Below are 15157 nucleotides of genomic sequence, written 5' to 3'. Positions count from 1 at the left end.
TGTGCATGTTCTCTTCAATTTCTTAACATGACTTAATTGATCCATTATTGACTGATCAGCTTAATGACAAATGGGTCGAGGTAATTCGGTTTATTCGTGGAAAGATAGTTAGCCAATAAAAGTCAAATATTGTCAAAATTATTCAAATAATGAGGCTAGACTAGGAGGATGGTGGGTAGGGTTTTCTAGTTTTTTTTTCAATCACCAATTTTATATAAACTGATTCCATTAATTGTGTAGATATAGATTTTGAGTGCATGTATGGCAAACATAGATGATAAAACTCCTTGCTATGTCACGGTCTACATCCGATCTCCGCGCCACGTGCTGTACAGAGTCCCGGTGCAGGTGCGACGCGGGAAGAAGCACATTTATGAGCCAGAAGTGGTCCCCCTAGGCCCATACCATCACCGCCGCCATCCACAACAACAACTAGTGGAGCCACTCAAGGACGAGCTACGAGATATGGTTTGCGCCAACAACAAAACCCTATTCCTGAGCAAGATCCTCAGGCGGATAGACGAAATCCGCCACTTCTACAACGGAGCAAATCACTACACCGACGATGAATTGGCTGAAATGATGCTTCGCGACGCCTGCTTCCTCATATGCTACATGCAAGTATGCTCTATGCAAGTCAATGAAACCAAAACCCTAATTTGCCAGCGTCTGGGGATGTCTGGGATGTTGTTCATGTTCCGCGATATGTATATGCTGGAAAATCAAATTCCGTTATGGCTCATCTCCTTAATACACCCTCACCAATCATTGTTGTGCGACTACTTAAGCTACAACGCGTTCGGGGATAACAGGATGACACACCTTCCATGGGGAAACGGACAAGGCGAAGAGCCTCTTCACCTTCTAGAAGCTTCACATCGCACCCATCTCAGCCTCGTTGAGACCCGAGAAAATTCAAGTAATTGTTTGCAGCTTGTCAAGAAACGTAATCAACTAAGGGCACGAAAGAAAAGCTCAACAACTCTGTGGCAAGAGAGGAATAGCCAGTTTAGATCGGTGACAGATCTAAAAGCAAAAGGCATTCATTTTCGACGAAGCTCAAATTGCTTGACCGACGTTAAGTTCTTCTCCTTTGCCTTCTACGCGCAACTCCACCTTCCTTTCTTCTACATCTCCAACAATAGAAAAGTGTTCTTGTCCAATCTTATTGCATTTGAGATGTCGCCAGAGGCGGCCGACACAAACTTTGGCATAACGTCTTATGTCTATTTCATGAAAACGTTGATCAACAACGCAGAAGATGTGAAGGTGTTGCGGGAGAAAGGCATACTATACAGCTTGTTGGCGAGCGATGAAGAGGTGGTTGAAATGTTTAAAAGCATCGATACTTATGGATTCTCGAACCGGGACCTTTTCCTTGCCGTGACGATGAGGATTGAGGAGCACTGCAACAACAAAGGTAGGACATGGATGGCCGACCTCATCAACACCAAACTTCGAAGCCCATGGACTGTGATAGCTCTCGCCGCCGCCACTTTTTTGCTATGCCTCACTTTTCTTCAAACTTACTTCACAATCCATCCACGCCGTTGATTTCACTTTATTCTTTATGTAAGTATGTTTTGCGCCAATATTTCAAATGTAAGTTACTACGTTGGAAGCCAAACTTAGTTACTATGATGCAAAACATAATAAAATAAATGTACTTCTTTGGCTAAATTTTTTATTTTGCACACTATTTGACCCAAAATTACAATGAGAATAAAAATTGGAAGGCCCACCTATTTTGGGACGTCATTCGTTACATTTCTGTCTGTTACTCCGTTCATAAGGATATACACCTATTATAAAAATATATACTCCAATATTACATAAATACTCCTGCATTCATGGAATAATGTTCATAATTTCATATTATGAAAAAGTATCCACATTTATTTATTTTTCAAGAACCACACTTTCTACTAACTCATTACACTCACATTCTATGGTAAAAATAAAAGAATGACCTACATTTTATTAACTTTTTCAACACATTTTCTTTCAGTTCTCCTGTTTCTTCAACCGCACTGAATGGGACTAAATCGTAGACTACGGGTATAAGATAATTGAGTTAAATATTATTTTTATCGCATTGTTTAAAGTGGATCTCCCATGATTACCGGACTATTGACTTGATAAATGTGTGTCGAAAATTTAAAAATTTATTAATAATCTCTAACATTTTATAATTGTATCAGTTCTATCCGATCTTTTAAAATTAAAGCTTACAAAACTAATAAAACCATCGAAGTATATTCCATTAGAAATCCTAGGTTACATGATACTATTGGGCAATATATGAATATTCGACCTCTTATATTTTGCATTTGTTCACACGATTATTCAACAAATTTTCATTGGGTCCAAAACTCATGGCCTCTTAGCAATTCTTTAGATGGGCACACAATTTTGTATCTCAACCCTTAAATTGAGGTCCACAACTCTTCATCCCATGTCTTGCAATTTATCAGTCTCATTTATTTAATTTTGTATTTATTTGTATTGATTATATATTCAAGTTAAATTAAAATTTTAATTTCATTTAAAATAAATATTTTATAAAAAAAATTAAATTCATTTAAACTTGTAAAGTATTATGAATTTCAAAATTTGATATCTTGATTAAATTAACATCAAATTCAGTTAATTTTCTTATAGCAAGATAGTAGTAACAAGTTTAGCATCCAAAATAACTAACATTATATACGTAGCGACCTCAGAAAAAACAATACATAATCATTTAATTTTGTGGATTGATTGTGAAGTAAGTTTGTATAAAAGTAAGGCACAGCAAAAACGTGGCAGCGACGAGAGCTATAACAGTCCATGGGCTCCGAAAATTGGTCTTCATGAGGTCGGTCATCCACGTCCTAACTCTGTTGTTGCAGTGCTCCTCAATCCTCATCTTCGCGTCAAGAAAAATGCCCATGTTTGTGTATCCATAAGTATGAAGTATCAACGCTTTTAAACATTTCAACCACATTCTCATCGGTAGCCAGCAGGCCGTACAAGATGCTCTTCTCCCGCAACACCTTTACATCATTAGCATTGTGGGATCAGCGCTTTCATGAAGTTCAGCGTAGAAGGCACATGAGAAGAACTTGATATCCGTCAAGCAATTTGAACTCCGTCGAAAATGAATACCCTTTGTCGTTAAATCCATCGTTGATCGGAACGGACTATTAACCATTCGCCACATAGTTGTCCAGCTTCTCTTCCGCCTGCTTGGTTAAAGTAACCCTTGATAATCCGCAAAAAACACCTCGATTTGTCAGGGCTCTCATTGAGAAAAATAAATGTATGATTTTTAAATAAACTTGTTCTATTTTTCAATGCTGTAACATTTTTAAAATCCAAAAAATAGTGATCAAGTAAAAAAATAGGAGTAGTATTTAATCGTCGTCAATGTTCCTCTCATACCTAACTCTCTTGAAGAATTGTTCTGGCCTCTAAGGATGAGTAACCGATCAATAGTGTATCAAAGATGAAATTTCAATCATATAATGTTTCTTAAAAAAATTCATTTCCCAAAAAAATATAATAAAAACCAATTAATTTAAAATCAAATCACTCAATAACCACGACATAAATATCAAAATAAAATTCTAAAATTTTCAGCTACATAATGCTAGATTAAAATTAACTACTGCACATAAAAAATATGGCTTCAAAATTGATATATTATGAATAAAATAATGAGAAGTACCACCGATCGACTGAAGCCCGACTAGGCAAAGCCGCACACCCCGGACAACCTTCTTCAAGCATTAGGGCCGGGTCCAAGCGGATGTCTCCAAATTGGCCGCCATCTACCACAACACCAAAAGGATGCGGGACAACGACCAAAGTTTGGAAGACATCCGCAACAAGGCCACAAAGAAGTACTCCAATGGCAATTTGAGTCCCAAGTTTAAGTACTAATTAAGACGATGTCTTCCTCCTCGTGAAGGATTTATCGAATTTCTCACCAGGTTATGAGGCTAGCGGCCTGAAGAGGACCAAGGCCAGCGACCATTATACTAGCAGCGGGGGCGATGCCTTCGACTTGAACTCTCCTATGGAGGAAAGTTTAGGCACACAAGAACCAACAGAATGTCGTCCCTGGGCCAAAAAGCTGCCCAGAGAAAGGGCAAGGCCAAGGCGACCAAGCCACCCGCAGCGGCGCAGCCCCAGGTCCACACATCCAGGCAGTGGCGGACACAAGTGGAGGGGGTGAGGGGCTTAAGCCCCTCCCAAACTTTTTTTTATAATAAATTTATACTATAAAAAATTTCAACTTTCTTAGAAATTAGCTTAAGCCCTTCCCTAACTAATATCTTTGGGGTTTAATGGGAAGAAGATTTAATGGGAAGGAGGGGCTGAAAAAATAAAATCACCGAGAAAATGTCTTGGAACCATGGCAACCGCATATAATGGGAAGAAGAAGATAGAAATAAATAAAAGCGGTTAAACTTAAATGAATACAATATGATAATAATATTGAAAAAGTGAATCCCTATTCCCTAGTTCAACGGTGGCACGATCTTGCAAGTGTAACTACATTTTAATGATCTTACTTATAATAATAAAACTTTAAAACTTGTTTCCTAAATTTGCAAGAAACATTTTTCTATTGAACAACGTAATTTACCGAAAATTAAAAAAGTTTTTCCCTTATACAGCCACACTCCATTTAAATTTATTCCAAACGGTAGAACAAAAAAATATTGAATTTTTCTCCCACAAATTTCAAACGAGAATTACAACTTGTCTTCTTTACCACTTTAATGGGTTAGGCCAGGTCAGTTTTTTCCTTTTCTTTTGTCATAGTTAACAAATTCAAATTCATATTTTTAATTAATATAAACATATTTGTGTAGTTTTGATTGCCACATAAGCTTTAATTTGCCACCGATGTTTTGATTTTAGATCTAGGAGAAAAGTTATAAAAATCAAAAGTTCATATATTTATATTCAAATTTTAAAATTTACGAGATAATTATGCATTTTTTTATGTAATATTAGATACTTATTGCTTTAGCAAAACAAACACAACAATTTTATTTTTCTTTTTGTTAATATAAAATTATATTCATCCATGAATAAATGTTCCATGTTCACCTGCTCGAATTTTAATGCAAAATTGGTAAAATAAGAAATGAATAGAAATAAAATGTGTTAGTGGAAAATGGATCCTTAATGAGAGAAAATTTTTTCCTAAACTGGAAAGTTTCTATTTTTAGGGGACTGACAAAAAAACAAAAGAATTTCTATTTTTAGGGGACGGAGGGAGTATGAAAATTTTTAGTGAAGCCCCTGCCAAAATTTATTTCTGCGTCCGCCACTGCATCCAGGGGATCATCGATGCATCGTATACGAAGTCGTTGATCCACACCAAGAAGCTGTTCGAGGAGACCCGAGACGAGGGTATGAAAAAAATGTAGGGGAACATGATTGCCAGGCTTCGCACAAAATTGAGATACAATTGATGTGTCTTTTCTTTATTATACTATGTGTTTTTTTTTCTTTGTTCTACTATGTTTTTTTTTTCTTTCTTCTACTATGTGCGTTTTATGTTTCTATGTAATTTCTTTTCCTTTATACATTTTTTATTAGGTTCGTTTGATAAGAAATATGGGATATAAGAAGACTTGCAAAATAAGATAAGAAATGCGAGCTTCGTGGCAAGATAAACTCAAATAAGAGTTTTTTCGTTGTTGTTCGGTAGACAAGAAATGAGGCAGAAATGCTATCCGACCAAATTTATGAGATACATATCCTTGTATTTTGAGGAAAAAATTGCGGGCTTGGATGATCCATAGAGGGGTAACATAGGCTTACATGATAGGTTAACTATGATACCAGACACTTAGAAAGTCATATAAGTATCTATATCTAGGCATTACCAATTTATCAAACATGCCTTAATATTAAGTACTTTCTTCGTTTCTTAAAAATAGAAACTCTTTTCTTTTTGGTCTGTTTCTTAGAAGTAGAAACTTTTTATTTTAGGAAACTTCTTTCTTTCTAATGAGGTGAGACATATTTTCTATTAACACACTTTTTTTTCTCTCTCTTACTTTACCAATTTTACGTTAAAACCCATGTCGTTTCAAAAATTCATATTTTTAAAAAATAGACGGAGTATGTTGTATTATTGTGTTTAATTTAGATTATTTTCCTATTTTACTTTATTTGCTACTTCAATAACTTAAAATAAAAGTAAAAAATGGTGGAATAAGTTCGGGCGAATTTTTGGGCTGATTTTGGAGCTGGCCTTGGGACTGAAAGCTTTTGTTTCTTCTCAATCAGGGTGAAACATTCACAAAGGTCTCTCTCTCTCAACTTTGGTATTTGAATTAGTTCCATTTTGTTATATTAACTATTTGACTTTTAGTGTGATATGTTTTGTAGAGTGAAGCTGCAGCTACACTTTCATCTGCTGTTAATCTGTATCGTTACCAAGATGTTCATTTTATAAGAATGTTTCATCTAATTGCAAGGGATCTTTGCCCTATTGCAGATGAGGTTCACATTTCCTCTTCTTTTTTTTGACATTTACATGTTTCTCTTCTACCTAGTTAGGGGCTAATTTTTATTTTTTTTGCTAATAAGGTTCCTCTGGTCACTAGTTCGTTACTTAAAGACGTCAACACCGGTAGTGTTGCATATCGGGAAAATGCTATCCGTTTGCTTCGTCATATTACAAATGACACATCCTTAAACAAAGCTGTGAAATTCCTTGATGAAGCTCTTTGTGACTACAATCCTATGCTTCAAATTGCCTCCTTAGTGTGTGCAATCAGTCTGATAAGGGTATTATTACATCATATTTGAGGAATTACAAAAGTATTATCTAGCTAGTAGTTGAAGTATTTATAGTTTTATAATTGTATGTTCTTATAGAGGACATCCAAGGTTGGCCTTCACACACTCGGTCAAGTATACCCTGAATCAACTGTTTCTGATAAAGGAAAACACATTCAGTTCCATGCCATGTATCTAGAATTTGTGGTAAGAAGATGTTTCCATGGGGTATAGATGGTGACACTATTCTTGAGTTATTGCTCATTTTCGTGTCTAGTTTGTACATCATGCATCATTATTGGGGTGGGTCCGTTGGATTTACAGATGGGGTGGTAGGCATATGTAGTACTGATCTTAAAGATGCGATGGATGTTATGCGCCGAATTCTTCGTGTTTCTCACAAGCCTGGGTTGAGGTTTAGTTCTTTCAGGGCATTGCAGAAGGTTATTGCTATATTCTTAATGCATACTTTGAGCTAGGAAATCTTTGTTTAATATACTAATGAATAACTTATGATAATTGATGTAGCAGGTGGGGATGGTGCATAATGTGGTATGGACAACTCCAGAGGATCGTATAGCAATTGGTTTGGATGTGAATGTATATAAGTTATATAACCATCGAGTAAGTCATCTCAAATCTGCATATTTATTATTTATAAGCCTAAGCCTTAGTTTAAATGTAATGTTTTTGTAACATGCAGGACAATGAGCCAGAAGCTGAACAAGTATCTCAAGTCATTAAATCTCAATCATTCTTCAGTTGTTAGCATGATCTCATCCACAATCTTCAAGGACTCCATCAATGAGAAATTATGATATGAGATTGAATTGTGCAATTTTGCAATCCGATCCGACCCACACTTTTCCGGCAAAATTTAGCAGACGTGACCCGCCGAATAATCTACGTGGGCACTCCTATTTATAGTAGACCAAACTGACGTCGTTTTGATAGTTATAATTGGGTCGATCAATTGGACCTCTCAATTTATTTAATTAGACTCATTCAAAATTTGTCCACTAAAAACATACTCCATCCGTTTCTTCATAGTTGAGGTAAAACTTTTCAACACGGAGTTTAAGAAAGGGATGTTGAATTTGTTAAATAAATAAATAAAAAAGTAAGAAAGGGAAAAAAGTAGAGAGAATAAAGTAGAACGTGAATAAAGTAGACAGAATAAAGTAAGCAATAGTAAAGTAAGAAAGACAAAAAAATTATTATATAGGGAAATGGCTCACTATGAGAAAACTTCCCAAAATGGAAAAATGACTCAACTATAGAGAAACGGAGGGAGTACTTATTAATGTTTATTTAAATATGGTTGAAGTATGACATATAGGCCTCAGTTTTATCAGCCCAACCCACTAAATTAACCATGTTAGCCCAGTAAAGCCCAACCAATAAATAAACAAAATATCCACGTCACACGGAGCGGATGCGCTGCATTCTTCATCACACTCACTCACTGGTTCTTCTTTGTCACTGCATTTCTTCTCCCTCTTCCAATCTTCGACAAAACATTTATTTTCAGAACAATCGACGTATTTTCCTCGATATTCATCTCTCGAAAATGCAAAAATATTGCATATTCAATATGAATTCGTTGCGGATTTTAACGTTTTTTTCTATTGTTGTTGCATTTTGTTAGCTAATATTCTCGAAACTGGCAAAATACTTCCAGATCTGAAATGCATATGCAAATAAACTTGTTTTCCATCATTCATTTTGTTAGATTTACAAAAATTCCAAACTATTTTGGTATATTAACTCTTGATCGGTCATATATAAAAATAAAACGCATAGCAAAATTATTTTTTAACCTTTTGGTTTTTTATCTACAAAATAATCGTAGATTTAAACCCGGAATTGTACATATTTCTAAGTTTTTAATTACTCCACTTTAATTTCGTCAGAAATCATAAATTCTTTTCAAATTTATGCCTAGAAAATTTGATAATGTCTTGTGTTGTGAGTTAATGGAAGTAGATTTCAATATGTAAACCAGGTTGATTTGATTAATGAATTAAATTTGCAGTAATTTGTTTTTGTGATTTTGAAAGTGACTACTATTTTTAAATTTCCTGCAGAGACTTCTGCAATGAAAAACCACCTGTTGATGAAATGCTGGCAGTTCTAGGCTCTATATTTCATAAGATTGCAGTACAAGATATTGGAAAAATGTGGTGAGCATTATAATTTTTTTTTATCTTAGCAGATGATAATAAACATTGTTTAGATTTTCATTTAAAAGTATATTTTTAAGTAATTGCAATTTATAGTCTAAAATCTGAAATAGTAAAACAATTCTAGGAATTTTGGCTTTATTTTGAAAATATTAATGTGAAACAATGTAGGAAAATTGCAACTTAATTCAAAAGTTGTTAGAGTTGTCTTTGTTGAGATTTTATTCAGAGCACTTGGCTCCCCCATATTGCATAAGATTGCATTTCAGTGTTCAAAATTCGCAGTGCATTGAAAAGATGAACGATTTTGACTTTGGTTTTTAAACAAAAGGTTCGGTTGAAGGTTTTATTTTTTTGCAAAATGCCAATGCTATTCGCTTGTTTAATTGATTGGTCATGCCAAATATAACGTGTATGCAATTGATTGCCCTAGGAATTGGCCTTGCTGAAATAATGCTGTGTCTCATGCTTCCTTATATGCTATTTGCAATGCAATGAAACTTACCACTTTATTTGTTAGCGTCTATGATACGTTTATTATTTCATATATATTTCATATCTCGTATTATTATTTAGTTGCATTATTTAGTTAGATATTTAGGGAGTGTATATCTTTTTCATATCTTTTGTCTCATTAAGGTAGTATCCACTATTATAAGTAAGGGACATTGTTATACATTTCAATAATATCAATTATCATTCTATTTTATTTTCACACTCTCTTCTCTTTTTCATTGTGCACAACGCACAAATCCTAATTTTCGACGCCGGATTGATCGACGGGCAAAAGCTCCCGCGACGTTCGACGCGGAATCTATCAACTTCATTGCCATATGCAGGTGGTGCGACATTGGCGTATGCAGAATCGTTTGAGGGGAATAGCTTTGCTATTATTTCCTACACGATTACACTAGGATCTGATGGCATTTCCCAATGTTTCAACGCGGAGAAGGACAAATTCTAAACCGTCTGTGGTAAATAATTACAAGTACTTTTTCATTATGGATGAATTCACTAAAGATAAATAATATTTACAGCGTGGTTCCAAACAAATACGGCACATATGAAAGTCGTAACAAGCACCGGCAATCAAACTGCTAATTGGATTATTGCCAAAGCTGGTTACTGGACAATGTTTAAAGGCGGCTTTCACGTAAATGTTACTGAAGCGGCTCTATATCTCTATCTTAAGATCTATGTATTTATCTAGATCTCTCTCTAATTATTTTTAATTGTGTGGATAGGCCAATACCACTGGAATCGAGTTATGGGTGGAAAGTGTGTCACTCCAGCCATTTACACAAGAGGAGTGGGATAACCACCAAGTTGAGAGCATCGAAAAGGTACAATTAAGATAAGGATAATATATGTGTATTAGTATTTGATATCATATTTATGATTTATTTCTTTATTTGTTAGGATTGTATTTGATTTGATTTATTCATCTACATCTCTGTGAATCTCTTTCATTATACTGAAATAGTACAATTATTATTTTTTAAATCTTACTTTACTTCACATAAAGTCACTTTCTTCCTCTCAACGTTTTTCAAATTCCTAAGACATGTTAGTGATATTTGAAGTGATGAATGGATGGGCAGAACCGGTGGTAGATGCAGTTGTGTCCATCATACAGCAGGAGCCGCATTTTCCATTCCGATGCAGCATGAATGACTTAATTATTGAGAACCCAGAATACCAGAATTGGTTCTTACAAAAAGGTTTCTTAGAAAAAGTGAGCTCAAATGGTAAATCCTCGCGACATATTTTATGATAGATCAAGATTCCCATACTCACAATTTTTAATTTTAACCAACTTTCAGGCAGTTTACCGAAGTGGAGCACAGTACCGGATGCGATGTGCTACACGGATGAACACTATAAGAACCAGCCAGTCGGTGACGTAATCGATGGCTTCATGAGAGTGTCCCTGATTATAACGGGGAAACGAACGACGCCGGAGTCTTTGAAGCTTCGCTGTTTCTCGGTGAATATGGAGCCACCGTGACTCTCTGACTCAACTTTTTTTACCCAAATAATACCAGCAAGTGTACGGGACTAGTAAGCAAGAGTATATCGTATCCTACAAATACAATTAAGTGTAAACCTAAATACCACAAACAAATTTCAACTACTATCCAGACGATCAAGAATTTTGGTTTGAAACTAACAACTACTAAAAGCATATAAATTCAGAGACTGAAAGAAAGCACTTAAACAAGAGGCTAATTGAGCAAGATGTAGAAATGATAGAGAAATATGCAGAATTCAAGGATATGATGCACAACTCATAGCCTAACCCAACTGAAGCACCATTAAAAGTCTCCAGAATTATTGAATCAATCAAAATTGTAGATTAAACCCCCTCCAGAGGTGAGAAATCTGTAGATTAGGTGTAATAATTGAAGTCTTCTTCTAATTCTTAGACCTAACTCCCAAAAGATTGAGTAGATTAAAGATCTCACTCAGAATCTCAACTATCCCGAGTTTTATTGAATTAAGGTGTTAATTATTCCTCTTTCAAGATTAAATATTTCATCTTCCGATTACTCTAAGAAACCCTAACACTCTCAATTGATGTTCAAGCAATTGATAGGAAAAAGCACAAGAATAATTCAAACAATTACAAGAGCAAGATAAAAACGAAGTCAATTGGATTAAACTATAAATCAATGTATCTTCACCAAGAATTCTACATGAAAAGTTTAGCTACTCATGTTCATGGTAGATAACAAAAAGAAACTAAGAAAAACAATGGAAATCATGATACGAATTACAATTGGCAAAGGAATTGAAGCTTGAATCTTCAATCTTCTTCCAAGAGTTCTTCAGAGAGAGAGTGTGTGTGTTTGACGGCGGGTAGAGAATGAATTGAGTTAACCTAAATCTTCTTTCTTGTTCCACTCTTCTAAAATCGCGTTTTCAACTTCAAAAAAATGCCAGCTTGACGGACCCGGTCGGGTGTAATGAATCCACAGGAAAATCACCCGGCCGGGTGAAACTTTCTGGAATTCGCCAAGCATTAGCAAACCACCCGGCCGGGTGTAATCATTACACAGGAAAATCACTCGGCCGGGTATGAATTCTTCGATCATTTCTGACTTCTCTAAGGCTTTCTGAATGTCACCCGACCGGGTGGAATTATTCACAGAATGTCACCCGGTCGGGTAGAGCGCTTTTTACCCCAATTTCGCCTATTTTTGCCTAAAATACTCAACAAACACGTGAACTCCAAAACATATAGTAATTGGCTGAAAATAACCATTTTGAGCACAAAAACTCAACAATTAAGCACATCAACATACCAATCACGACACTAAACTACGAGTTTGTCACTCTCCCCGACGGAGCTCAACCTCCCCCTCCACAGATGTTTTCTCTTAGGGCACCCGCAATGGGGCGCCCGATGGCACGCCCTATGGCGTCCATCGTCCTCGGGCGCGGACGATGCCCCCATTGTGGGTGCCCGATGGCCATCGTCCGCGACATAGGGCGCGCCCTATGGATCGGCCGCGGACGATAGGCGCGGACGATGACACGCATTTTACTTAAAAAAATGCTTTTGCCGGGGTCGAACCTAGGTCTATTGCTTGGAAGGCAATAATCCAAACCATTGGACTACAAACACTAGTTGAGATATCTTGAAAACTAAATTGTTTTATACATTTATTAAGATGATAATGTGATAAAAATGATAATTTATATTTAAAAAGTAGAATTCGGTGAAACGAGAATTTGCTTCTTCGAGTTATTAAGATGATTATGTTGTGTGATTGAAATGTATTAATTTTTATAAATGTATTAATTTTTAATTCATATTGTTATGTATTAATTCTTATAAATGAAATGAAGTTTTTTCCCAATTTTTGTAGTTATTTAAATTTTCAAATAAAATGAAAATTCATAGGGCGCGCCTTAGGGCGCCCCATTGCATGTGGGGGTAGGAGGATAAAACTGATGACGTGGCGCGCCTTAGGGCGTCTCATTGCTAATGGCCTTATGCCGGGGAGAGAAGGCACTGTAGTGAGGTTCGAGACAGCTTCCCAATGAGAAAGCCAATGGTATCAATTATGTGAATATTGCAACTTATTTGATATGTTACTATTTTGGTGCTTGATTTAAGTGAGATATATACTCCTAACTTATAGAGTTATAGTATATGTATATAATGGCTATTTGCTTTGTATTAGACAATATAACGTACTACTCCCTCCGTTCCAGTTTAGAGTGCAATTTAGTTAGGGCACGGGTTTTAAGAAATTGTTGGAGTGTGTAATAATTGAAGTGAGGTAGTGGTTGTTGGAGTGTGTAATAATTGAAGTGAGGTAGTGGAAAGTGTGACCCTTTTGACTTTTTGTATGTTTATGATTTTGTTTTGTTTTATTTTTTATGAAAGTAATGACATTTGAGTGTAAATTTCATCAACAATGAGGTTAAATTTTATGTCCAAATATGGTAAATTCTAAATGTGACTCTTAAATTGGGACAGACGGAAATGGCAAAACAAGACTCTTAAATTGGGACAGAGGGAGTATATACTATTATTTTGTTGTTGGTTGTTGATGTTATAAGATTTCGTAGCTTAATTGCTTTATATTTGGTTGGTTGATGTGTATTTTCTTGGTTGTATTAAGATCGATGCAAACATAACTATATATTATCTAGAGGGTTCATTAGCATATATATAATGCCTTTTGGCCGTCTCATTCCTCTTCAACTTTCCCATTTAATTATGACCAAAATGTTTATATGATCAAAATATGTATATCCAAGCAGCATGATGAAATTGACGTCATTGTATAACTTACCTACTCAGTCACTTGAAGACTAATTACCAAATAGAGTTGGAGACTATACTCTCTTTTAGTTCTTAATTGGGCTCGAAATATCTCAATTGCTAATAAATACACATCACCATTGAATTGAATCATCATTTATTATTCCGTTATTATAATCTTTAATATCTTTCTTACTAAATGTTTTCAAGGTACACCATAAATTAGTCATTCGTTACTTGTTGAACCGATATGAAAGGTTGATGGAGTTACATAGTTTAATTATTATCCTATAAAACCCAGCAAACCAAAAGCACAATTAAACATAAACAAAATGATGCTCAAATCGTTACATTTGGGTGCCCTTTTCATGTATGCCGCCCTAGAAATCTTATGCAGCAATGCTATACCTATGTGATTAATGCAATGAACGATCCTTCTCCGATACTTCTCCATTTTACTATTGAAAAAAAATTATTATTAGAGCATCCACAGTGGGACGGATGTCCCGGCGGACATCCCGACCGACGAACTTCCCAAAAACACCTCCTGCCACGTCATAAGGACATCCCACTGCACAATGACGGACATCCCCAAGGACATCCCGACGGACATCCATAATAATAAAAATTCACAAATTCATCAAATTAAACAATTTACGGAATTAAACAATTTAAGGAATTAAAATTTCGATACGAATACGGACGGAAAATGCAACCACTTTATTTAAAACAAAAAACATACATAGTTATTTTAAAAAAATACATAGTTAAAAAAACAGCCTCAAGCTTCGACAAATGCAGCCCCCGTCTCACTCATCGTCGTCCCCGCCGCCAGTCCCGTCGACACTCACGGGCAGGGGTGGCATCCCCAAATCACGCCGCATACTGTCGATGACATCCTTCAGCATCAACTTGTATAAGGGGTCAGTCGCTGCATACCACTTCTCCATGGTGAGTAAAAGTGAATCATGCTGATGTATGCAGGCGAGTGAGGGGAGCTCGGGATCGATCTGGGAAGGAGCTTCCGATTGGACCTCGGGTCCGGACCCGCTGGCACTTCCCCTAGCCATCCGCATCGCGGTCTTTTGCCCAACCGGGCAACGGCGGCGGAAGACGATTGAGGGGTCGGGAACTCTGCCTCGGCGTCAGGGAGTTCGTGGGAACCGACACTGCTGCTGCACTCCCTAGAGGCGTTGATCTTCGTCCGCTTCGGCCAGCCAGCTTCAACACCCGAACTAAACTTGGCGGAAGTCTGCACCACAAGATAGACCTACCAATATTTGAATTCCCCGAAACCCAATTCACTGTCGGAGAACTGCTGATGAGACAGAAGCTTCACATCATCGGCGGACATGCCGCTAGTTGCCGTGCGGAGGTTGTTTTAATAGATGCCGGCAAATCGGCTGAG

The 15157-nt window shown here is 36.3% G+C and overlaps 1 protein-coding gene and 1 long non-coding RNA gene across 2 annotated transcripts; both read left to right on the top strand.

The window, feature by feature from the left end:
- Positions 1-261: 261 nt before the first annotated feature.
- LOC121785294 (UPF0481 protein At3g47200-like) lies at positions 262-1632 on the top strand. The gene has a single exon (XM_042183681.1). It carries the CDS (start codon positions 262-264, stop codon positions 1552-1554), a length of 1293 nt encoding a protein of 430 aa, XP_042039615.1. The 3' UTR covers positions 1555-1632.
- Positions 1633-8266: 6634 nt separating this feature from the next.
- LOC121783867 lies at positions 8267-11088 on the top strand. The gene is made up of 6 exons (XR_006046657.1): positions 8267-8972; positions 9763-9946; positions 10010-10125; positions 10217-10315; positions 10574-10720; positions 10796-11088. It is a non-coding gene; the product is annotated as an uncharacterized LOC121783867 (long non-coding RNA).
- The last annotated feature ends 4069 nt before the right edge of the window (positions 11089-15157 follow it).

Source organism: Salvia splendens, chromosome 21 (genome assembly GCF_004379255.2).
Source record: "Salvia splendens isolate huo1 chromosome 21, SspV2, whole genome shotgun sequence".
In the NCBI taxonomy this organism is placed as follows: Eukaryota; Viridiplantae; Streptophyta; class Magnoliopsida; order Lamiales; family Lamiaceae; genus Salvia; species Salvia splendens.
The sequence above is the reverse complement of the archived record's forward strand: the minus strand, read 5'-3'. Positions and strand labels throughout refer to the sequence as shown.

Coding starts and splice junctions, on each gene's coding strand:
- LOC121785294 (XM_042183681.1), top strand. CDS start 262: ATGGCAAACATAGATGATAAAACTCCTTGCTATGTCACGGTCTACATC.